The sequence below is a fragment of the Schistocerca americana genome, chromosome 1 (genome assembly GCF_021461395.2).
Source record: "Schistocerca americana isolate TAMUIC-IGC-003095 chromosome 1, iqSchAmer2.1, whole genome shotgun sequence".
Lineage (NCBI taxonomy): Eukaryota > Metazoa > Arthropoda > Insecta > Orthoptera > Acrididae > Schistocerca > Schistocerca americana.
In genome coordinates this window covers 1,015,614,243-1,015,640,246 of record NC_060119.1, presented here as the reverse complement: position 1 = coordinate 1,015,640,246, position 26,004 = coordinate 1,015,614,243, and the positions used below count along the sequence as shown (strand labels likewise).

The following is a 26,004-nucleotide window of genomic DNA, read 5'->3' as shown; positions in this document are numbered from 1 at the left end:
TTTTGTTTCTATCAGTTTCTTCTCATTTTATAAGGTATATCTTGAATTGTTCTACATCCCTGCAGGTTTTCATCCTGGATGTGATCTATGAAACATGGTGAATGAATGAATAAATCTCATTATTTAATGAATTTTCATTATGTTATTAGGAAAAGCCCACATATGGTGCTCTCATCTGGCTCCTTCAGACAGGAAGATGGACCTGAGGCTTTCAACCATGTTGAAGAGATGCTTATATCAGAAGGATGCTGCATGAGATTAGATTCTTGCCATGTACAAGTTATTATTGCTGTTGACTTGGGCACTGCATACAGTGGATATGCATTTAGCTTCAGGTCAGATCCTACCAAACGAATCCACATCATGCGACGTCCACAAGGTAAGTCTGATTTACAGCTGTCCATTATCATGAAAAATGATATATACAGAACCTGTATTGTCAGAATGTTATACATCATGTAGAATGTTCAGAATATTGTATGTTACTGTGGCAAAGTGAAGTGTTATGGAATGTCATTATTTAATTTTTCTAGTTTCTTTCATAGCTCCCTTTCCTGTTTGTATTATTATTGTCACATGTTCTCATTTATGGCATTTTATTAAAGATTTTCCAAAAATATAAAATTTTATCTAAATAAATGGAACTTACTGACATGAATATAAGCCGCACCTAAATAGGTACTAAATATAAGCTGCACCCTTGACTTTGTTGAGGGGAGGGGGCTGGGAGGGAGGGGGGACTGAGTGGATAAATTGTTCATGATAAACATTTAAAAAAACTGTTCACAGTATGGTCTCTCTTAATCCATTTTTTATGTTATAATGCAGATAAATAATACAGAAGTGCCAGCGTTCTGATCACAGTCTTCATGTATATCACTGTTAACTTAGCCACCACTAATGTTTTCATCACTATCAGTGTATTAGTCACTCTCTTCCCAAAGTGTGTTTTCCTTGATACCAGCCAGAGCACTGTACACACAAACTTCTGGATGACTTTGGTGATAGAATATGGTGATACTGTAGCTGCGAAGAAAGAATCTGCATGACACCTAAGGTTGGCTGATACTTTTTTAGTCGTGCCATATGGAGTGAATGCATCATCATCCCTTCAAAACCCCAATCAGAAAACTGTTTTTGGATACCGTTCTTAAATCAATAGCTGCAGTTTTGAAGTACTATCTCCAGATCAGTCTCCAGTACAGGAACTTCATTCTTACTTCAGGTCTGAGACAGCACTTGAAGGTGTCCAATACTTGCATAGATCTCTTACTGAACAACAATATAGGGAAAGATAGATTGCAACTTACCATAAACAAGATATGTCAAACAGCAGACAAGCACAATTACAAGACATTCATATACAGATTTCAGCCACAACCTTCATCAGTAAAGACACACACACACACACACACACACACACACACACACACACACACACACACACACACACACATCAGCAAGTACAACTCATGTTCACACAACTTCCAACTCCAGCATCTCAGGCCAGAATGCAACATCACATGGGATGCAAGCAGCTGTCTGGAGGGGGAGGGGAAGGGCAAATGGAGTAGTGTACAGATGGGGAGGGAGATGAATGCTGTCTGATGGAGCGTGCAGGGACTGACTGCTGACAGATGTAGTGTTAGGAGGTTGTGGGGCAGGGATGTGATGAAAAAAGGAACGAAAAAGAAGAGAAGCAGGGAAAGACAGGCAGATGCATTGGCAGAGGGCTGCAAATAAATAGGGTTGAAGACAAGAATGGAGAGGAGATGATAGGACAGAGGGGGTGGAAACTGCTGGAGGTTATTGGGACAGTATGTTACCGTAGGTTGAGGCCGGGATAATTATGGGACTGGAGAATGTGTTGTAAGGATAACTCCCATCTGCCCATTTCAGAAAAGCTGGTGGTGAAGGGATGGATCCAGATGGCTTGGCAGCGAAGCAGCCATTTGCATGTTGTGCCACAGGATGATCTACTTTGCTCTTGGCCACAGTTTGGGGATGGCTATTCATCCTGGTGGACAGCTGGTTGGTAGTCATAGCAATATAAAAAACTGTGCAATGATCTCAGCAGAGTTGGTAAATGACATGATTGCTTTTACAGGTGGCCCGGCTCCTAATGGGGTAGGATTAACCTGTGACAGGACTTGAATAGGAAGGGCTGTATGGGAGGATTGGGCAGGTTTTGTACCTGGGTCTCCCAGAGGGCTCTGACCCTTGTGGCAAGGGGTTGGGATTGGTAATGGCATAGGGATGCACTAGGATGTTGTGGAGGTTGATTGGATGATGGAACACCACTTTAGGAGGGGTGGGAAGTATCTCAGGTAGGATGTCTCTCATTTCAGGAAATGATGATAGGTAATCAAAGCTCTAGTGAAGGATGTTGTTCCAGTCTGTGGTGGTACTGGGTGACAAAGGGGATGCTCCTTTGTGGCTGGTTCCCGGGAGTTTGTGAGAGGATTGGGGTTGAGGGGAAATGGCATGGGAGATCTATTTGCTGACTAGGTCAGGGGGATAGTGCCTGTCTGTGAAGCCCTAGGTGAGACCCGCAGAACACTGAGCAAGGGAGGTTTTTTCACTGCAAATATGCCATCCCCAGATAGCCAGGCTATATGGGAAGGATTTTTTGGTGGTTGGTGAGTTTAATGTGGACAGAGGCGTTTTGGATGGAGCCGTCAGAGATGAGGAGGTCATCTCATCTCTCATCAGAAAGGAGGAGTTCATCTCATCCAGGAATGTGTCACACTGGGTTGAGAAGGACAATGTGAAGCAGATGGGAGAGGTGTCGAAGTTGTGAAGGAATGAAAATAGGGTCTTTTGGCCCTGGGTCCAGATCATGAAGATATCACCAGTGAACCTGAACCAGACTAGGGCTTGGTGTTTTGGGAGGCTAGGAAGGTCTCCTCTAGATGGCCCATAAAAAGGTTGGCATAGGAAGGTACCATGTGAGTGTCAATGGCTGTGCCGTGGATTTGTTTATATACATTCCCTTCAAATGAGAAGTAGTTGTGGCTTAGGATAAAGTTAGTAGCATGTATGAGGAATGAAGTAATGGGTTTGGAGTCTGAAGGACATTGGATAGGTAGTGTTCAATAGTGGTAAGACCATGGGCATGAAGGATGTTGGTATCTAGTGAGGTGGCAGGGACAGTGACAAGTAGGGATCCAGAAAGATAGTTGAGAGTCAGTAAAGGAAGTGATTGGTGTCTTTGACATGGGAGGCTAGATTACAGGGAGTTGGGTGGAGGTGCTGGGCAATTAGTGCAGCAATTCTTTCAGTGGGGACACAATAATCAACCACAATGGATCATCCATGATTGTGGGGTTTGTGGATTTTGGGGAGCATGAAGAAGGTGGGTGTGCAGAGTGTCATAGGTGTGAGGAGGGAAATGGATTCAGTGGAAATGTCCTTCACTCCCAGCTTCAGGCAGCATTGCCTTCGGTCACACAGCTTGAGGCTGTTGCCAATGGGCATCACTGTGGGGGGTCCGGACGGGAGTTTGTCAGGGACGACCAGCTCGTCACACACATCCCCCGATCGGACTTCGGCTCTGGCTGCCCGGGATATTGCTCACATTGAGGCTGACCCCTCACCCATGGTAGAGTGGGAGGTCATCTCGAGGTGTGGCAGGGGGCGAAAGACATTCTAGAGGGCTGAATGGAAGGCCTCTCCAGTTTGTCTGATGAACCGGTTTCAGGTTCTGTCTCTGGCTGATACTGATCTTCAGCCGGACATGGCTGCTTGTCCTGTTCCAGAGGTTGCCCCTCAGTCTGCAAGATCCGTTTGGTCACAGAGGGTGGGCTTACTGGTAGTTGGGAGCTCCAACGCCAGGCGCATAATGGGGCCCCTTAGGGATATGGCTGCAAGGGAGGGGAAGAAAACCAATGTGCACTCTGAGTGCATACCAGGGGGTGGTCATTCCAAATGTGGAAAGGGTCCTTCCGGATCCTATGAAGGGTACAGGGTGCACCCATCTGCAGGTGGTCACTCATGTTGGCACCAATGATGTGTGTCACTATGGATTGGAGGAAATCCTCTCTGGCTTCTGGTGGCTATCTGATTTGGTGAAGACTGCAGTCTCGTTAGTGGGATGAAAGCAGAGCTCACCTTTGGTACAGAGCCGAGTAGAGGGTCTGAATCAGAGGCTGAGATGGTTCTGCGATCGTGTGGGCTGCAGATTCCTCGACTTGCACCATAAGGTGATGGGGTTTTGGGTTCCACTGGATAGGTCAGGAGTCCACTGCACCCAACAGGTGGGTACACAGGTAGCAGGAATTGTGTGGCATGGACTGGGCGATTTTTTAGGTTAGATAGCCTCGGGCAAGTACAGAAAGGGCAACAGTCTCAAAGGGTGCGGGGCAAAGTCCAAGCAGCAGTCAGTATTGTAATTGTAAACTGTCGAAGCTGCATTGGTAAAGTACCGGAACTTCAAGTGCTGATAGAAAGCACTGAAGCTGAAATTGTTATAGGTATGGAAAGCTGGCTGCAGCCAGAGATAAATTATGCCGAAATTTTTACAAAGGCAGCGACAGTGTTTAGAAAGGCTAGATTGCATGCAACCGGTGGTGGCATGTTTGTTGCTGTTAGTAGTAGTTTATCCTGTAGTGAAATAGAATTGGATAGTTCCTGTAAATTATTATGGGTGGAGGCTATACTCAACAACTGAGCTAGGTTAATAAATGGCTCCTTTTGCCTACCTCCTGACTCAGCAGCATTAGTGGCAGAACAACTGAGAGAAAATCTGGAACACATTTCACATAAATTTCCTCAGCATGTTATAGTCTTAGGTGGAGATTTCAATTTACCAGATATAGACTGGGACACTCAGATGTTTAGGATGAGTGGTAGGGACAGAGCATCGAGTGACATTATAGTGAGTGCACTATCCAAAAATTAACTCGAGCAATTAAACAGAGAACTGACTCATGGAGATAACATCTTGGACCTACTGATAACAAACAGACCCGAACTTTTTGACTCTGTAAGTGCAGAACAGGGAATCAGTGATCATAAGGCCTTTGCAGCATCCCTGAATATGGAAGTAAATAGGATTATAAAAAAAAGGGAGGAAGGTTTATCTGTTTAGCAAGAGTAATAGGAGGCAGATTTCAGACTACCTAACAAATCAAAACAAAAATTTCTGTTCCAACATTGAAAATGTTGAGTGTTTATGGAAAAAGTTCAAGGCAGTCATAAAATGCATTTTAGACAGGTACGTGCCAAGTAAAACTGTGAGGGATGGGAAAAACCCACCGTGGTTCAACAACAAAGATAGGAAACTAGTGAAAAAGCAAAGAGAGCTTCACTGCAAGTTTAAATGCAGCCAAAACCTCTCAGACAAACAGAAGCTAAATGATGTCAAAGTTAGCATAAGGAGGGCTATGCGTGAAGCGTTCAGTGAATTCGAAAGTAAAATTCTATGTACCGACTTGACAGAAAATCCTAGGAAGTTCTGGTCTTACGTTAAATCAGGAAGTGGATCGAAACAGCATATCCAGGCACTCTGGGATGGTGATGGCATTGAAACAGAGGATGACACACGTAAAGCTGAAATACTAAATACCTTTATCCAAAGCTGTTTCACAGAGGAAGACTGCACTGCAGTTCCTTCTCTAAATCACCGCATGAACGAAAAAATGGCTGACATCGAAATAAGTGTCCAAGGAACTGAAATCACTCAACAGAGGAAAGTCCACTGGACCTGACAAGATACCAATTCGATTGTACACAGAGTACGTGAAAGAACTTGCCCCCCTTCTAATAGCCATGTACCGCAAGTCTCTAGAGAAACGGAAGGTTCCGAATGACTGGAAAAGAGCCCAGATAGTCCCAGTTTTCAAGAAGAGTCATTGAGCAGATGCACAAAACTATAGGCCTATATCTCTGACATCGATCTGTTGTACAATTTTAGAATATGTTTTTTGCTCGCGTATCATGTCATTTCTGGAATCTCAGAATCTACTCTGTAGGAATCAACATGGATTCTAGAAACAGCAATCGTGTGAGACCCAACTCGCTTTATTTGTTCATGAGACCCAGAAAATATTAGATACAGGCTCCCAGATAGATGCCATTTTCCCTGACTTCCGGAAGGCATTCGATACAGTTCCGCACTGTCGCCTGATAAACAAAGTAAGAGCCTACGGAATATCAGACCAGCTGTGTGGCTGGATTGAAGAGTTTTTAGCAAACAGAACACAGCATGTTGTTCTCAACGGAGAGACGTCTACAGATGTTAAAGTAACCTCTGCCGTGCCACAGGGGAGTGTTATGGGACCATTGCTTTTCACAATGTATATAAATGACCTAGTAGATAGTGTCGGAAGTTCCATGCAGCTTTTCGCGGATGATGCTGTAGTATATAGAGAAGTTGCACCATTAGAAAATTGCAGCAAAATACAGGAAGATCTGCAGTGGATAGGCACTTGGTGCAGGGAGTGGCAACTGACCATTAACATAGACAAATGTAATGTATTGCAAATACACAGAAAGAAGGATCCTTTATTGTATGATTATATGATAGTGGAACAAACACTGGTAGCAGTTACTTCTGTAAAATATCTGCATGTGGAATGATTTGAAGTGGAATGATCATATAAAATTAATTGTTGGTAAGGTGGGTGCCAGATTGTGATTCATTTGGGAGAGTTCTTAGAAAGTGTAGTCCATCAACAAAGGAGGTGGCTTACAAAACACTCGTTCCACCTATACTGAGTATTGCTCATCAGTGTGGGATCCATACCAGATCGGGTTGACAGAGTAGATAGAGAAGATCCAAAGAAGAGTGGCGTGTTTCATCACAGGGTTATTTGGTAAGCGAGATAGCATTACAGAGATGTTTAGGAAACTCAAGTGGCAGACTCTGCTAGAGAGGCGCTCTGCATCTTGTTGTAGCTTGCTGTCCAGGATTTGAGAGGGTGTGTTTCTGGATGAGGTATCGAATATATTGCTTCCCCCTACTTATACCTCCCGAGGAGATCAAAAATGTAAAATTAGAGAGATTTGAGTGCGCATGGAGGCTTTCCGGCAGTTGTTCTTCCCGTGAACCATATGTGACTGGAACAGGAAAGGGAGGTAATGACAGTGGCACATAGTGCCCTCTGCCACACACCATTGGGTGGCTTGCGGAGTGAAAATGTAGATGTAGATGTAGAAACTTGCTATAAGAGTCTACCACAATCAGCCAACGAATGTTCCAAAAAGGACCACAGAGTCTATGTGCCGATGCTGTCTTGGTGATTTTGACTTAGCCCAAGCAGAGAATTTTTGTGGCGGAGTGGACTGATTTTCCACACATGCATGACACTTTGTTGCCATCTGTTCTCTTTGGGTGTTCATACGCTGCCAAGGACAGTGTTGATGTGCTAACTGTTCTGTAAGAACAATCCCCCAGGGTCCTTGGTGAAGTAACTGTAACACTTCTTTTTGCAAAGCTTTGGGGATCAATTCAATACACGGGACTGTCCACTGTCATTTTGAACAAGAATCACACATTGCTGTATAGTGAGGCTATGCTGATGTGCGAAGTATTGGCACACCACAGAGTTCTTTATGCTGCACAGTGAGCAAAGCCAAGATGTGAGACTGTATTTTAGGAAAATCTTCAAATTTGAATCAGCTTCCATGGTCTGTGGAATTTTCCTATAGTTTAGAGGAAAGGATTAAAGCAATTCAGAATCGTGACCATCAATGTGACAACAAGATACAGAAGAAGCATCACAGTCTGTATCAGGGCCAATTGGAAGATGTGAAAATCAGTCCGCATTACGATGTTGAGCTGTCAGACCGTACACAATATCATACTGGTATTGAGACAACAAAAAAGCCCATATGCAATTTTTGTGTGATTCATACAGGAGCCAGCTTCATCAGATGAAACAAAGACTGCAATGGTTTGTGATGCATAACTAAGTTGAATCTTTTGCCATACAAATAGTGGTGGACTTTGGTGACACCATACACAATAGCCAATGCCTCTTTCTCTATTAGATCTTATAATTAAATTTTCCCTGAGATAAGATCCTTTCTCTATTTGTGAATTGTTACACCCTGCTTTGGACAACACTTCTGATGTGAAAACAATAGGCCTGCTTTATCACCAAATCTGTGTGAAAGCATTGCACCAATTCCATAAGAGTAAGCGTCAACTTGCAACACAACTGGTTTGTCAGGATCACAGTCAACCAAGAATCAGTCACTGAGCAATGCATCTTCGAGTTTTTGAAAAGCTTCTTGGCACTCATCTGTCCAAACAAAGGGGATGTTCTTGTGATGCAAGCAATGTAATGGAGCTGTGATTTGTGTAGCATTCAGTATGAACTAAATATAGTAGTTCATTTTCCCTAAGGCTGACTGCAATTCTGTGGCACTGCGAGGAACTGAGGGGTCACATATAGCTAATAAATGTGACTGCACAGGATGTACACCTTGACTGTTTAGTTGAAAAAAATCACACTTGTCCAGTCTACACTTCAGTCTTGCATCAGATAACACACAAAACGAAGCTCATAAATTTGCAATGTCTTCCTCAGGTGTACGACCTGCTATGACAGCATCATCCAAATAGTTTGAACAGTTTGGTACTTGAGCAGTCAGCTGTTCCAAATACCACTGAAAAATGGTGGGTGTGGAAGCACTGCCAAAAGGCAAATGCAAATATTTAAATAAGCCCCAATGAGTGTTCACAATACACACGGTTTGAGATTCTTAAGATACTTCAAATGGTTCTGAGCACTATGGGACTTAACATCTGAGGTCATCAGTCTCCTAGAACTTAGAACTACTTAAACCTAACTAACCTAAGGACATCACACACATCCATGCCCGAGGCAGGATTTGAACCTGCGACCGTAGCGGTCGCGCGGTTCCAGACTGAAGCACCTAGAACAGCGGCCAGCTTGAGATTCTTCATCTAGTGGCATTTGAAGGTATGCACTGTGCAAATCAATTTTTTGAAAAGTAGCAACCAGCAGCTAATCTGCCCATGAGATCCTTTGGGCACGGCAATGGATAAGTATCAGTAACAGTTAACGGATTGACTGTAGACTTAAAGTCAACACAGAGGTGAATGCGACCTGAAGGTATGGTGAGCCCACTGACTGGCTTTTATGGGTACAATAGCTCTGCTGTATTGCAATTTTTTTTAAGTTCATACCTTCAGAAAAGAGTTCAGGGAATTCTTTCACACTGTCTTTGGCATTGAATGTGGTTACTGACAGCACATTGTCCTGAATTTGAAGCCCAAACAAATCAAATGAATCAAGGCCAAATATATACTCACAATTGTGTAGGCAAAGTACATTTTCTGAGAATGAGAATGTCTTGTTCATTATAAGCCGTCAGCTGCATGTTGGTTTTAGACAGGCATGGCGAGCCTAATAGCTTGCATGTGTTAATGTATGATTCAGCAATGTAAAGAGGCACCCATGTCCAAATGAAACTTCACATGCTCTCCACTAAGATACAATTGAACAAAAGATTTGTTGGGCTGGTGTAACACCAAACAAACTGTTTGCTTTTTAGTTTTGCTAATTTCTGCAGCAGGCTTTGAATATATTGCATTGATTACATGGGCCTTGTGACTAGATTTTTGTGAGTGGGTGGAATTCTTATGTTTGTTCCATATCAAACATGCATATTGTACATGACCTTTCTTCCCACAAGTGTAACACTGTGCTTGGCTTAATGGGAAATCTTGGCATTTGCGCCATGAATAGCACTGTGAGCATGACTTAATTCTTTTCACTGATGTAGCTGCCTGTTTGGAGAACTGTTTACATGGCTTGATGCATGCGTGCTGTTGCTGCCTACTGGGCTGGTTGTGAGCAAGATATGACTCAACCTGACAAATGGGTGGTTGCTCAAATTTATTGGCCGCTATGGCACCCGAATCTTACAAGTATAGAATTTGCACTATGTGATGAAATGATGGATCTGACTGTTTCAAAATCTGTTCTTTAAGGTTGACATCAGTTAAACTGTACACAATCACATCATTCAACATAACATCTGAATATAAATCACCACAAACACATTTGAATTTGCATTTCCTCATCATACCACACAAATCTATTACCTGCTTGTAATAAGTTTGTTCTGACCATTTCTTGAAATGAAAGAATTGGTACCTAGCTGCCACCACATTCACTTGTTGGTCATAATAGCTAGTTATAGAACCTTCAACCTGACCACAGGAAAGTTCACTCAAAGTGTCGTTAGGAAACAATTTCTGAATGAGGCGAAAGATTGCGCTTCCTACCATTGACAAAAAGTAATGTAGCTTCACAGTACCTAATACTTTGTGAGCAATGATGTGGGCCTCATACAGTTGCAACCATGCAAGCTGTTCCTCTTCTTTCTTGTTAAACTGGTGAAAAGGCATTATGGCACTCGGAGCTACAGTTTTGACATGTTGGTCAGTTAAGCGCATGGTGTTGGTCACTTGGTTGGTGAGTAACTGCTGTACCATGTTTAGAAGGGTTGCAATATGCTACATATGAAACTGAAACATCTGTGTTAGCTGCATTGCATCTATCACTTACAGCTGATTTTCCTGAACAGGGGGTGGGAGAGGTGGATTACTCATTTTGAAAGAGGCAAATGTAATAAACAGACAATGCAAGCAAGAAAATAAGCACACAAGCAAAGAAAATTTCTGTAGTGCCCACCTGAAAGTTCTGAAGTGAAAAAACACTATAAGAGACACTGTTAAACATGCAAACACACCCCTGCAAAGAAAAGACAAGGTAGAATTAAGGCACCAGCAAAACACAAATGCCCACGACAAAACAAAATGGAGGCAATCTGTGGCAGCTGTTGACTCAGTGTTTGAACATTAACAGGTTGTCATTTGGACATCTTTGTCACCATTTTGTTCATTCACCTTGTTGCCATCTTGCTACGTCTACGAATCCTGTGTACTCGGTTTGCAAGACAAACAATCAAATAACTTGTATTAATGAGTTTTATTACAACAAGCCAATTACAATACTTAACTTTGATATATGTGTCACAAGAAAAGGCAACATACAAAAAATCTGACTTTTTCAGAATAGACAAACACAAGTCTGTGCTACATAGAGAATACTAATGAAGCAGCTATGATGCATTGACTAATGAAGTGGTTAACATTGAAGCTGCTATCAGTGTGGGCTGCCACCAGTCTGGCGTCGTGCTTATATCCTCTTCACCTAAGGGCTGCTGCTGTCGCATTGTCATCCTGGAGGGAGGTCGATCAGTGTGCAATTGGCTGACCTCTTCTCACAGCCTCCTCTTCTCTGTTGTTCCTGATTGGTGTGCCGGCACAGACTCTATGCCATAACATGATCCAACAGTAGACATTAGATTTGTCTGGACCATTCTTTTTGCCAGGCTCTCTATTAGATGTACTTTTTGTGTAATAAATAACTATGAGTTTCAAATTTGCATCATAACTGCATCAAATTCTGAAGTTTGGTGACAGTTTTCTTTCAGTGTTACCACTCATTGGTCAAGACTAAATTTGACTCTTTACTTAGAGAAAACTGTGTCTTTCCTGTCGTGCAAAATAACAGAACTGTAAGCACAATATTAGTCACAATCTAAATGAAATTTCAACAAGACAATTACATTGTTAGCCTATATACAACTATTAATTTCCAAACATTAACAATATTTTTGCTTCATTTTGAGCTAAAGGGACGATCACTATGGTAGAAGTTCCTGTGGTATGGAACTGTACTGGAATTTGTAGGGTCTCATAGATGCTGCACCTTATTTTTGTGATTGAATTTTAGGGATAAGTGATTTGTATTTGGGCCAGTAGGCCTACAGCAGTTATAAATTGGAAGATAGATGCAGAAAGTCAATTTCTGGTCATCTTTAGAGATAATGCATTACAATTCTCATTTTGTAGGTGGTGATGCAGGAATTAGTAACCATAAGATACCAACAACACTTCTCCTTACTCCTAAAGAAGAATTTCATTCATTTGGTTTCATGGCAAGAGACTTCTTTCATGACCTAGATGCACAGGAAGCAAAAAGATGGTTATATTTTGATAAATTCAAGATGGTCCTTCACAACAATCAGGTAACATATTTGCAAAAACAGAAGCTCTACATACATTAATTAAATCATATTGTCAGATTTAGACTATGTGAGATCATAAAAATATACCAAAATTTTTAGTGTCAAAATGTTGAGAAATTTGATCAGTTCATTGCAGTAACATGATGTGGACAGATAATGAAAGTTGTGCCTTGGTGAAAAGTGATTTACAAAAGAAAGCCTGAAACAATGCATTACGATAAATGGAGAATTTTTTAAAACTGTGAAGTAGAATAATGTAGTAACAGCCAGATTTAGATTTAAATTAAATGAAGAAAACCAAATGTATGTCAACAATTCAATTCCCATTTGCTTTACATGTATTTTTGGGACGTTTATGTGTGGATGAATGAATAATTTACTTTGAGAGTTATCTCAATCACTTAATGGTTATGTTGAGCAATTGATCCATTGTGAAATATGTCTACTACCAGTAATCTCATATTGATATGTACATTTGTTTTAATTTCTGGCCATAATAGAGGTAAAGAAAGGGCGGTCTTTCATGTTAAATTATAATTCTTATAAACAGTATCAAAAGGAAAATTAATTTAAAAAAAGCAATAAAACCATGAAAGAGAATTGCTGGTCAGTATCAACCTTAGGTAAGAAAGATATTTAGTACTGCTGATATATGAGGGGCATTCAAATGACACCCAGTCACTAGTGTAAAGTAATGGTAATGATTTTATTAACTACAAAATGAGATTATACACAATACGCATACTCAAAGATAGTCACCAAAACTGTTGGCACATTTATTCCATTGTGACATTAGCCAGTAGATTCCATCCTTGCATAAGCTAATAGGTTACTGTTGGATCCATGCCTGGACCCAGTCACACACCTTGTTGTTCACTGAGAATTGACATCTGTGAATAGCTTGTTTTAGAGGTCCAAACACATGAAAGTCACGTGGTGAAAGCTCAGGACTGTACGGTGGATGTTCTAGCATTTCCCTCCAAAACTGCTGCAGTGCCATCTTCACTGCGTTGGCCATGTGTGGGCAGGCATTATCATGCAGGAGGATAATGCCATTGGACAACACTCGAACGACTCAGGCTGTACTCACCACACGCAGCCTTCATCCAGCAATACATTTCAAGGCCTCTGACTTCCTCTGCCACCAACAATCGAATCACTCCTCATTGTTTCTGCTTACTCTCCTGCAGTTCAGTAGTGGACAATAATTTGTGTGATCACCTTCTGTTTGGCATGAAACCACACTGGCGCTATGCAACATCAAATGGTGCACACGTATCACTCTCTCTACCAATAAATGGCACCACGATACCCACCATTATGTGGTACCATCTTACATGTAGATGCACTGACCAGGTTTCATTTGAATGAACCTCATACACATATAACAGTGCACAACACTGTCCTAGCTTTTAGAACTATTAGTTCCTCCCTTAGGACAGAGAAAAAGATAGGTTTTGAAATGTGGTGCTAGAGACAAATTCTGAAGTTTTGATGGGTACATTGGCTAATTAATGAAGAGGTATTGAGTCAAACCAGGAAGGAACAAAATTTCTGGTACAGCGTGGCTAATTTCTAGGATACATCCACCTGAGGCATAAATGAATAAATTTAGTAATGGGAGGAAATGTGAAGGGCAAAAATTATAGGAGGCCTAGGCCTAAGTAAAGCAAACAGGTTTAAGCGGGTGGAGGGTACAGCAGTTACAGAGAGATAAAGAAACTAGCACAGGTTAGACTAGCATGGGGCAGCTGCATCAACCCAGTCTTTTAACTGAAGATAACAACAACAACAACAGCATTAACAACTGAATACTAACACAAAGCACAGATTATCACACATATTTGTTCCACCTTGTTCTGTACCATTAACCCCAATGAACTACTGCCATTTTGACTGTGTGTTTGATATATTTTGGTGTCACAGTTATTTTCCAATTTATGGCATAAGTGACTAGAATATTCCTTATAGTACATTTTACTTAGTGATACAAAATAACTGTTTGATACTGCAAATTTCTTTCTACAGAAAATAGATCGCTCCACTATGGTGAAAGCTGCTAATGGAAGGTATGTATCCGCTCTGACTGTCTTATCACATGCCTTGCGTTATCTTGGAGGTGAGGCCCTGAGGGAGGTTGAACGACAGCAGCCAGGCATTGAAATGTCGCAACAGTCAGTTCGCTGGGTTCTCACAGTTCCTGCACTTTGGCAACCACCCGCAAGGCAGCTCCTCAGGGAAGCTGCTGGTCTGGTATGTCATTTCTGTGAATTGCACTTGTTGCTACAAGTTATTTAAGCAAAATTTTCAAGAAAATATATGTAATCCTGACAGATGACAAATATTCCCAGCCACCAATATACATTGATAGCATGTGGACTGTAACCATATAAGCAACAACATGGTTAACTGCTAATACCCAAGAAATAAACAGACTAAAAATACAGAAATTCTGAAGTGAAAGAGATTAATTTGCTATGAGATGTTGTAAGGGTAAAATACCACCATATTTGTGCCATTTGTTTATTTAAATTAGATAGCCAACTGACTCAAGGAAGTTGTAAATCTCTATTAAAAGATGCTATACTCTAATATTCTATGAGCTGTAATGAACCAACAATGAATTATTGAGTACTCTTCCATCATGACAAACTGTACATGAATATCATCTGCATTAATAGAGATGTAGTGGTCATCACATTAAACACTAGCTGTCAACAATTTCTTTGCTGATCTGCAACAGCCACTGCATCACTGATAGATTAGTAATGCAGAAATTGCTAAATCAGCACTCTACACTCAATCAGATAATGATACTTGTTTAAAGTTGAAATCAGTACATGTAGGAAAGGGTCCAGAGCATACAGGATAAGGTGGTGCAGGCTCATCCTGTGTGGTGTTGGGTCCTACATTTGACAAATTTGCCTATGCAGATTGTACTAGTGAGAATAGGTACTCCATGTGTAAAAGTGGTATCAGTGATACCACTGTGCTCCCACATCCTGGATCAGAGTGCAATTTTATGTTAAACTCATCCAGATGGGTTTAGAGTTGCACAAGTTTTCAGAACAACTTCAAATAAAAATGTTTAATAACAGCACAAAACTCAACTCATTTGTCCCCATCTTACATCTACATAATCTGCATCTACATCTTTACTCTGAATGCCATATTGTGGTGAGCACAACTGTTACCCTCCCCCACTCACACCTCCCCCCCCCCCACCCCCCCCACCCCCACCCGCCCTCTATTACTGCTCAATTCTTCTGCTCCACTCGTGAACAATGTGCAACAAGAACAACTTCTGGTAAGGCTCTATACAACCTCAGATATCTCTAATTTTATGTTTATGGTCTTTTCACAAGATATATGTAGGAGTACAGTAGTGTGCATCTGTCTGTCATCACTTATTCAAAGTGAAATGACCTGTGCATTTTCCAATTTCTTCGGATGCTTCATTCATCCAGTGACCGATGATAGACTGCTGTGAGATGAAGAGTGAGTTCTTTCACATACTCTATGTAAAACTATGTAGATATCCCATCAGGTCCAGCTTTCTTTCATGTGGTGAAAAATTTTAACTGATTTTCTATCCTGATATTTAGTTGTGTGTTAGTGCAGTAAGTGAAAGGGGGAACCATAACATTTCTTCCTCAGTGAAACATTTTCGGAAAATGGAATTCAGTGTTTAGCTCTATCTCTGTCATCTTCTGTTTTGGTGTCAGTATCATCACTGAGTGACTGAATAGATGGGGTGGGCCCATTTACTATTTTAATGTAACACTTACATTTCTTAAGATTTTGTGTTGGTTAGAAAGATAGAAATTCGTTTTTGAATATTTTGGCTCACATTATTCTCATTTTGGTTCTGTTCAGCTTTTGTTTGTCAACAAGCCTTTGGTTCCAGTGAAGTTCTCTTTGCTTTTGAAGCAACTTTATAACATAGTTGTTAAACCATGGCAAGTGTTTCCACCCCTTACAACTTTGTTCAGTGTGTAGCTGCCAAAATTGTGATGTTAAACACTTTTGCATTTTTTTCATTTACACTAAAAACATTTTTAGTCTGAGAGGTGAATGACATTCAATGCTCAGATAATTTAAATACTGTTTGTTGTTGCACTTATTAACCAGAAATATTTTCCTTCCTTTCTTAACTTTCCCACTTACACTCTTAGTCAGGGATGCTATAGCAGCACTATGATAACCAGTTTTCCACTGTAGGTTACCTGAACCAAAAGTCAGTCGCATTTGTAACCAGGGGATCCAAGCCATTACCCTTATGAGTCAGCTCTCTGATTAATTGGGCAAGGTAATTTTTGGATAAGGCATTTAGAACATTATCACGTAAGTCCCTGGTTATTCCACACACCTTAATCAATTGAGTCTATCAGTCTACAACTGGAAAGTTGAAATCTCCTCCTAACACTATAACATGATCAGGAAATTTATCTGTGATGTTCTCCAAATTTGCCCTGTAGTGCTCCACTACAGCAGATGCTGAGATACCCATTTACTATGATTCATTCATCTTTAAAAGTGTACCTTCATCCAAATTATTTTGCAATTGGATTTTGTACTAACTTACTAGAAATTATTGTATATTTTCAATTTATAAATACCCCTCTACTATTGGCAACCAGCCTATATTTGCAATATACACTCCAGTCAGAATTTAAATTCTCATTGCTCTTCATTTCTGGTTATAGCCAGCTTTATGTCCCTAGTACTAAGTGGACATTATAAATGTTCATAAGTGAAACTAGTTCTGGGACCTTTCCATTGATGTTCTTGCAGCTAATACTGTAGTAACATTTTCTTTATCTGATCTGCAATTATAACTGCTGCTACATGGAATTAGTGGGGACAATATTGTTGCCTCTCCAAATCCAATACATAATTTATTAGACCTATGGAATAGTTAAAAACCCATACCTGCACATCATACATTAAGAAGCCCTACAATTCTCCACTTGATAGTGGAGGTCAAGAAAACAACATCCGACATCATCACAACATTGTCTGCACCTCTTGATTAAGCCCTCCAATCAGCTCCAAATCAGAGGATGCTGTTTGGTTTTGGGAATGACGCAGTGAAACACCCAGCTTCCACCCCATGTGTGAGACTTGCTGGTTTCATGAGTTCTGCCAGTTGCCTGTAGGAGGTGAGGATGGCCTGTGAACACAGGTGGCAAGCATCATTTATGCAGACATGATCTGCAGTTTACAGCCACCTGCAGCTGGTGCACTTAGTAGCCCACTCCACATCTCAGAAACATGAAAGAAAGAAACTAAACACGACTTTCAGATTAGGCACTAACATTTGCAAAATACACAAACTCTTATGCAAAACTCACAGTGAAGTCTTCAGATGATGGCAAACCAACAAGTGTACATCAAATTGATTCTGTCATTCAAATTTAATCAAGCTCTCCTTTCATTTTTGTCATCCACACTGTAATCACCATAGCATTTAGCTAATGAGTCATTTTAATTATTCATGACAAAGTAAAAACAATTAATATGTACTATGTTGTTAAAAGTTAAATTATTTTACTTGCAGGCAAATATCTATGACAAAGAACATCCAGAGAGTCTTATCATTGCACTAGAACCAGAAGCAGCATCTATATATTGCAGGACACAGAAACTGCATCATGTTGAAATATCCTCAGATCTGCCTCTTTTTGAAGAACTTGAGGATTCAGGTTGGATTCATTATTTAATGGCTTAGTAAATGTAATATAATATAAATAATTTTCAACAGCATCCCTTATTGAGAATGGTGATGGGCGAAGCATGTTTAAAAAAAGTACTCTATATTATGTTAGCTTATATCAAAACTAGAAAAAAGGTTGTGTGAACATGGTTTGTGGCATAACTGTGTTGAGATTGTGATTATTTTGTATATGGAGAGTATTCAGTACTCAGTGGTATGGGCTGTGATATGCTGTTGAGGTTCAGTGGTCATTTTGCATTGGTTGTGTTCCTCAATGTACTTAGTCCACTAACTGCAGTTACAGCTGTCTCTTTTATCATCCATCTTATGCATGCTGTATCAATGTTGTGCTAGTAAGTAACATAAAAAGATTACTCATTCATGCAATGTGAACTGCGTAAACACTGAAATGGAGCCCTATTATTCCACTCATATTCTACTAAGGCTTAGTTAATGGTATTAATCAAAAGGTAGTTGTCATGTACACTGATGCTATATATGTAATAGTAAGCATGAATACACTGAAATATCTAGAAAAGGATGCTTTTGAGTGCATCAAAGGATGGAAATGTACTTCAATGAAAATAAAACAAGTTATACTAAATTTCAAACAAGAAAACAACACTGAAAAATTATTATTAATATTAAGAACAAAGGCTCATTTATCCAAACATATTGTACCATATACCAATATGGTACACAGTAGTTCACATGGACACTCAATGAGATTTAAAATTACAAATTACAAAAGATGCATAAGGAAATGTACGATAGAAGTCTGTCAAAATAAAATTGAAGAACTCAAAGTATTAGTGGCACTTACATTGTACATAAGCCTCTTTCTTACTATAAAATGTACAGCTCTGTTAAACAAAGACTTTCATTCAGCAAAAGTTACAATTGTAGTAAAAGCCTTAAAGGATCTGAAAGGACCTGATAAAGATAAGAAGGATATGTTATAACAAACTCCCATCCAGCGCAAACAGTTTAAAATGCTAACAATTTTGAAAAGTACATTTTAAAATCTGTCCCATATCTACATAATGGCATTGTGAGAATGTATATTTACATTAAATTCATGGGCTAAAAGTAAATTTAAAGGTGTAGGGAGGGGGGAGGTGAATTAAGCACTTCCAAGTCATGTCTGCTCTTAAAAGACAGGTGTTTGGAAGGAAAATTAGCTGAAACTTCTCACATACAAATCCTGCATGAAATGGACATACTTGCACTCATATAAGAAGTTGTGATAGCTGAAACCATTATCATTCAAAAAATGAGAAAATCTGTATCCTTTCTTCAAGAAGTTTTGTTTAGTACCATCAACTGAAAGTGAATTGATCGTAACTAGTTTTTAAATGTAACAGTGCTTAACTTATTATTTTAAGGCACCCGTTACATGGTGGTGGATTGTGGAGGGGGTACTGTGGACATCACTGTACATGAACTGTCTTCAAGTCGAGGGACTTTGCGTGAGCTGCACAGAGCTACTGGTGGTCCATGGGGATCCATAGGTAAGCAAGATCATTTCCATAAACAGAAAGATGTTGTTTATCTTAGCTTCCATAATGACAGGTGTATTATTTATGAAATGAAATGAATGTCTACGGGGATGAAATCACCAGTGATGGAACAAGATAACATGAAGTCAGTGCAAAGCATTCAGATGTATTTGATGTTCAACCTGCAGTGTAAGGGATATGTACTGTCAGTTCTCATTACATTACATGATTTCAAGTTATTTCTTGTGTAAAATAAAACAAAGTGACAGACCTGTCACTAATGAATTAAAACTACTGTCCATACTTGTGAGTTATATGAGCTACAAAGTTTCTTGTAATACAATATTTTATTCCATAAAATTGTTTCCATAAGTTTATTTATTAGTATTATTAACATGACCCACAAATTTTAATTCAGTTCAGTTCCTTTTCAAGAACAGAATTTTGTTTGCTTACTATTTTAGTCGTGAAAGCTGTAGAGCTACCCAACTCTTTAGACCGCAAAATGATGTTAAAATAATTATTTCAGTAAAAACTTTTAATATGACATGTTTTTAAGATGAACTAAAGAATGTAAAATAATTTCTCCTGGGAACATACAGATTCCTAATCCCATACAGATAATACCAGAAATATTTGCTTGTGAATGTCTAACAACTATGACTATACTTGTAAAATTTAAAATGAAAAATTTAGGGTGCATCTAATAGATAATTACTTCATGAATAGTTCACCTAAGTCAATAAAAGTTTTATTATACTTTAAATGATATTTTCATGTAGAATAAGGTGTAATTAGATGAATGTCAAACACTAACTTCACTTAACGAAGGTTTATTCAGCATGTGCACATACAAGAGTGCGGAGCAAACAGCCTCTGGCCAGAACAAATACAGTATATATACAGCTACAGAACACTCCAGTACAACATTCTTGACATTTGAGGGTACTTCTAGAATGTACTTGAAGTGAATATAGAAATTAAAATGGTACAGTCCAGGTGAGTTTTGAACACACAACCCTCCTTTTCTCAGTTTAATGTCATAACCACTACACCACAGTACTACTCAGCTCCTTCTGTGACAATATTAGCTGCTGTGTGATTTTTCTTAATGACAGCTACACTCTACAATCCTTACTATCATCTAATACATGCACTCCACATTTTCATTTTAAATTTTACAGGTGTTGTCATAACTTTTAAAAGTTTACTGTCACAAATTTTCAGGACTATTTGTATGGTGTTAGGAATCTGTGTTGGATTAGGAGAAATTACTTTATACTCTTTAGCCTGTTTTAAAAATGTGTTATATTAAAAAGTTGTTTATTTAAATAATTATATTCTGTTTTTTAGTCTTGTGTGTGTGAAATTTTTCAATCTATTTTCACATTTTGATGAGTTAGAACAGACATGTGGTAAATTTTGGGTTTGTTTCAGTTTCTCTTTATCTAAGAAAACCAATATATTGCTTCCTCCTATGTATATCTCATGAAAGATCATGAAGGTAAAATATTAGAGATAATCAAGCTCACACAGAGGCTTATCAGCAATTGTTCTTACTAAAAAACTTCCACAATTGGAACAAGAAAAAGGAAAAATAGCAGCGGTACACAATGTACCCTGCATCACATATCATACAAGAAAGTGAATTAGTATTGCTTTGCCATCAAGTTCAGAGCTGTGTTGAAAGTTTCAAGTGACTAGTTTACTGAGAAGTTAGTTTAAAACCAATTGCAAAATTTGTACTGAACAGACAAGCAGAAAAAACAAAGGGTACATTAACATAATTTGGACAAAATATTTATGTTTTTGTTATAAGATGAGCTAATGCTTGAGACCAGAAATGGCTAAATGAAGTACTGTGTACTTCAAATTGCTTCAGGTTACTGATTTCTTACATTTTTTTATGTATTGTCCTTGTCTGCAGTTGAACAAAAATGTCTCATTTTAGCATAATTACTACACCTTAGAAAATATTTGTGTCTATTTTGCATAAATAAAAGTGGAAACTTCAGCATAACATGCCCATAAATTTAAGTAACAAAAATGACCCTTTTTCTGTAATGCTGTAATGAATCTTTCACAGAATGACCTACACAGCACTATTGATGTTAGCAATGAATTAACCTGTTCCCTTGCCAAATTTGAAGAAGCTATGCATTAATTACACATATTGCTTAGAGAGTTTGAAAGTTAATTTAAGTGGTAGAAAGATTGTTTGCTTTAACACAGACTTGGGTAGACAAAGTATAAATATTGTTAAGGATTGTTACTGATTTATTACAAAGGTGACACACATCAGATAGGGCTATTGATTTGATTTGACTTAATCAGAGAGACAAAACAACAGCGGTCTTAGCCCCCTGTTGCCCACACCAAAACTACATCTATTGTGCATTTCTCTAACTGACTCTCTAATAAAGCCAATCAGTCCTCTTGAAGAGTAGCAGGACACCCTTTACTAGAGCTTTGTTAGACGTAATTTGTTCATGAATTAATGGCCCAAATTTTTGGGTTTTTTGGCGTCCAGTACATCACTTTGGAAGAACAACAATGAAATTAAATAATCATGTGGCATTGTTGGCCAGGAGGTCCCATCCGAGGAAGTTCAGTCACTGGGATGCAAGTCTTATTTCAGATGATGCCACAGTGGGCGATTTGCACATAATGGTGAAAGGAAGATGAGAACAACACAACTTCCAATCCATGAGCCAAGAAAATCTACACCTGGGCCTGCTGAATCATAGGCAAACATGGTACCACTCAGCTAAGCAGGTGGACTTCACCACACAGTTTGTACTTATGGGCTTCTTTCTCTATATCCATCAAGTGCAAATGTTTCCTGAAAGCCCCATGGCCAGCCATTAAACTTTCTATGAATTTAATCTGCCTCTTGTTCAAGCCTGGGAATTGCATAACTTTTCTTAAAACCTGATCATCAGCTTGCCATGTATGTGTTTTTGATCTTAGTCCCATATTCTATGTGCTACTTCCTGATGCCACTATATAGTTAAGATTTTACCACTGCTTTCAAGACAGGTTCAGGTCCAACAAATGGAGTTATCAATCCTGCCCTGACAAGTCTATTAGCTTGTTCATTACCATTAATTCCTGAATGACCAAGGACCCTCTGCAGGTTTACCCTGTTGCTTTCCCATAGCCTCACAAGGGAATCATGGCATTCTGCAATGATTTTTGATCCAGATGCATGGGTTGATCATTGCAGTAGTTGAGTAGATTCTAATCCATGCATTCTCTGATAGTGAATGTCTCCACCTGGGATGCCATGGCCCACTTCCCTAAAGAGACTGCACTGTGTAGTCTCGACTGTACCCTATATATCCTGCATGAGCACCTCCTTCTATTTTTGACCTGCCAGTAAACCAGACTGTGTCAGCCGAACAATAACATGGTCATTCTTCAACTGCTTCCTACCACCAATTGTTACACTGAATGGTTTTTTGAAGCAGTTGGAAGCTGTTGTGTGGTCAGTTGGCATTTTCAGGCCATTTCTATATTTACCACATTCATTATATTAGTGTGGGATTTCCAGTGTGATCACCATTCCAGTGATGGGTGTGCTTCTAATTCTGCCTGAATGAATCTTGCATACAATAAGTTACATAGAACCAGCAGTTTTCCAGCACTGAATTAATAAGTTCTTTTGCCAAATTTGAAAAAGCTATGCACTAATTACAAATATTATTTGGTGAATTTAGAGTGTTTCCATTAATTTTGTCATGTGCAGACAAAGTATAAATACTGCCAAGTTTGTTGTTGATTATTACAGAGTGACAGATAACAGGTAGTTCTAAGTAATAAATTTTAATTTAGATGTCCGGGCAAATTCTCTTCCTCCAAAACTCTGCAGCTTTAACGGCCTTGTCATAGCACAAAAATAGATCTTCTACTGTGCAGACAAACTCCAAATGTGGGCACATGAGTAAATGTTCAGTCATCGCAATTCTCCACATTCGCACTAGTCATCTTCAGAGTAGGTCCACTGAACCCTGTGTACTTTACATTTTGCAACTCCCTCTTAATCTGTTCAGTGCTCTCCATGTACTATACTCTAGTTGTTGCCCTTGTGTGATTTCCTCTTTGGGATGCAAGTCTGTATTTTGCAGAGTGTCCTACCATAGAGACAGATGGTGGGTTTCAACTTGGCCAACTAGTGGTACTCTCCAAAGAATAGAGCTCTTCCTTGGCTTAAGATGAGTTGGAACACTTTATTGGTTACACGTTAAGTGCCATGAGTTGATTTGCAGCTTTTTCTTCTTGTTTCACTGTTGGGAAATGAATGATCATTACATACAATAAAGGACTTAAAAGCCAATGAGGAGTTAAAAAATTAAAAAAGTACATTGTGGATGTATGATGCAAAGTTGTGGAATGAGTCAAAATATTCATTTTTGAATGACATAGAAAATGAAATGAAACATGAAAGAACCTTATTGTAAGATTTTAAGGGCCACTACAGATGCTGTGGCTGATTTAGAAGAAGAAGAAGGAGAAGGAAGAGGAGAAGGAGGAAAAACAGGTTGAAAAAAAAGTACAAAACCAGAGCAACAAAGAAAGGGAAAAATTAGTAACAATAACTTAACTACATAGATATCATCTGCTGTCTAACTAATCAAAACATGAAGCTGTAGCAAACAAAGAAAGGAGACCCATCTTTTTCTCTTAAAAAAAATCCAAACAACAAAATCTTACCAAGTTAAGCATTACAGCACAGAAGCACTATAACAAATAAGTATGCAGAATCACAGTTTTGGGAGGGAGGGGGGGGGGGGGTCTTGGTGCTTGGTTCCTACTTGAGCTAGTAACATGGGGTATAAAGTTTTTGGCTTACCCCAGGCCAGTGGCAAAATGGCTCTAAGCACTATGCAACTTAACATCTGAGGTTCATTTATTAAAAAGTTGATTGTTATGTTAATGATGTTGTCCCATACAAATGTGATCTTGTCAAATATTCCGGCGAGATTTGATCTGCCTGACTGGTCGTGTGTGAACCGAGAAATCTGATCTACAAATAAAAAATTAAAACATTTCTGCTCCAAGTTAAAAAATGTGAGACTGCTGGACCTTAACAGTTATCAAAGAAGCAGCTTCTCTGTACATGGACTACATCTTAATCGTCTGGGCAAGAATACTCTAGCAACTGACATCAACAGAGCTATTGAGGAAACAAAATGTGATAATTCAAATGTGATACCTTGTACCTCAGATGTCATACACACGAAAGACGTAAGTGATAATTATATATGCCTGCAGAGCAAGCAAACCGAAATAATTCCTCACTGCAGTGTCAAGACTGTTGATTTTTTAGGATAAAAAAGTCCCTCAGTGCTCCCAATTTAGAAACTATCAATTTGTGTGATAATGTTAACCTTGAGAAGGATATATCCTCTCATGATTGTACTAATGTATCATTTTTACATTATAATGTTGAGGGCTTGGGTAACAAAATCGATGTATTTGAGGCCTTAGTTACAGATCTAGCACCACATGTAATCGTGGTTACAGAGCATCAAAAAGCTAACCATAATATTCAGTATTTTAAGTTACAGGAGTATAATCTTACATCGTTATTTTGTAGAACAGAACATAAAGGAGGGGGTGTTGCTACTTACGTAAGGAAATGTAACCTAATAAGTTCTGTAGAAAAAGTATCATGGGTTAAGGATTATTGTATCGAGAAAGACTTTGAAGCAGTGATAATTAAGTTAATGATTGTATCCGTCCCACTTATTGTGCTAGGTATATATCGAGCCCCTTCTGGTAATCTCGAGGTTTTCCTGGAAGCACTGGATGGTGTATTGGGGAAGCTAAGCAAGGGTGGCAATACAGTAAATATTGTAATGTTAGGAGACTTTAATATAAACACACTAAGCAACAGCCAGGAATGCAAAGGTTTACAAGACTGCATAAGATCCTATGATATTAAAGATCTACTTGGTCATGTGCCCACTAGAATAACTGAGTCAAGCAGCAGTTCCATAGATCATGTGATGACCAATTATGAAAATGTTGTTTCGGCACAGACTGTAAACGGGCACATATCTGATCATCTAGGACAATTATTAGTGATTGGTTGTCTTAATAAACTTAAACAAAACAAAAAATTTGAGAATAGAAGATTATTTTCTGAATACAACATCACTTTGGGTCAAGAATCTTGGGAATCAGTTTATAGAGAAAGGGGAGTTGACAGCAAATGGGAAGTATTTTTAAAAATTTTAACTAGACATATTGATATTACTGTCCCGGCAAAGAAGATGAATGTAAATAAAAATAAACCTCCAGTAGTCAAACGTGTAAAACTTGATGAAAAAACGAAAAGACTCAAAGAAGGAATGGAGTATATGTATAAGCTACACAGAGAAACCAGTCTTGATTCATATAAAGAGGATTATAAAAAATATAAATATGAGTATCGCAAGGAAGTAAGGAGAAGGAAAGTAGAACATATTAGTAAACAGATCTGAAATTCTGACTGTGTCTCAAAGTCGTGCTGGGCAGTAGTTAATGATATGAGGAACACTGATTCAAAAACTAAAATTAATAATATAGAGTTAAGTATACATAATGATAATTTTTCTGATCCTTATATAGTTAGCAATATATTTAATGATTACTTTATAGATGCTATTGAAAATGATACTTGCATGAAACAGGAGAGGCCGTTTAAATATGATAAGGAAAAGGAAAGGGACT

At 39.0% G+C, this 26,004-nt stretch overlaps 1 protein-coding gene across 1 annotated transcript in view; it reads left to right on the top strand.

Annotated features, from left to right (window-relative positions):
• Positions 1-26,004, top strand: part of LOC124596007 (heat shock 70 kDa protein 12A-like) — a 206,951-nt gene that overhangs the window by 71,569 nt on the left and 109,378 nt on the right. Inside the window, exons 3-7 of the mRNA XM_047134961.1 lie at positions 150-379; positions 11,897-12,072; positions 14,101-14,325; positions 17,633-17,777; positions 19,174-19,299. Coding sequence (XP_046990917.1) covers positions 150-379; positions 11,897-12,072; positions 14,101-14,325; positions 17,633-17,777; positions 19,174-19,299 — 902 coding nt within the window. The remainder of the gene's footprint in view (positions 1-149; positions 380-11,896; positions 12,073-14,100; positions 14,326-17,632; positions 17,778-19,173; positions 19,300-26,004) is intronic.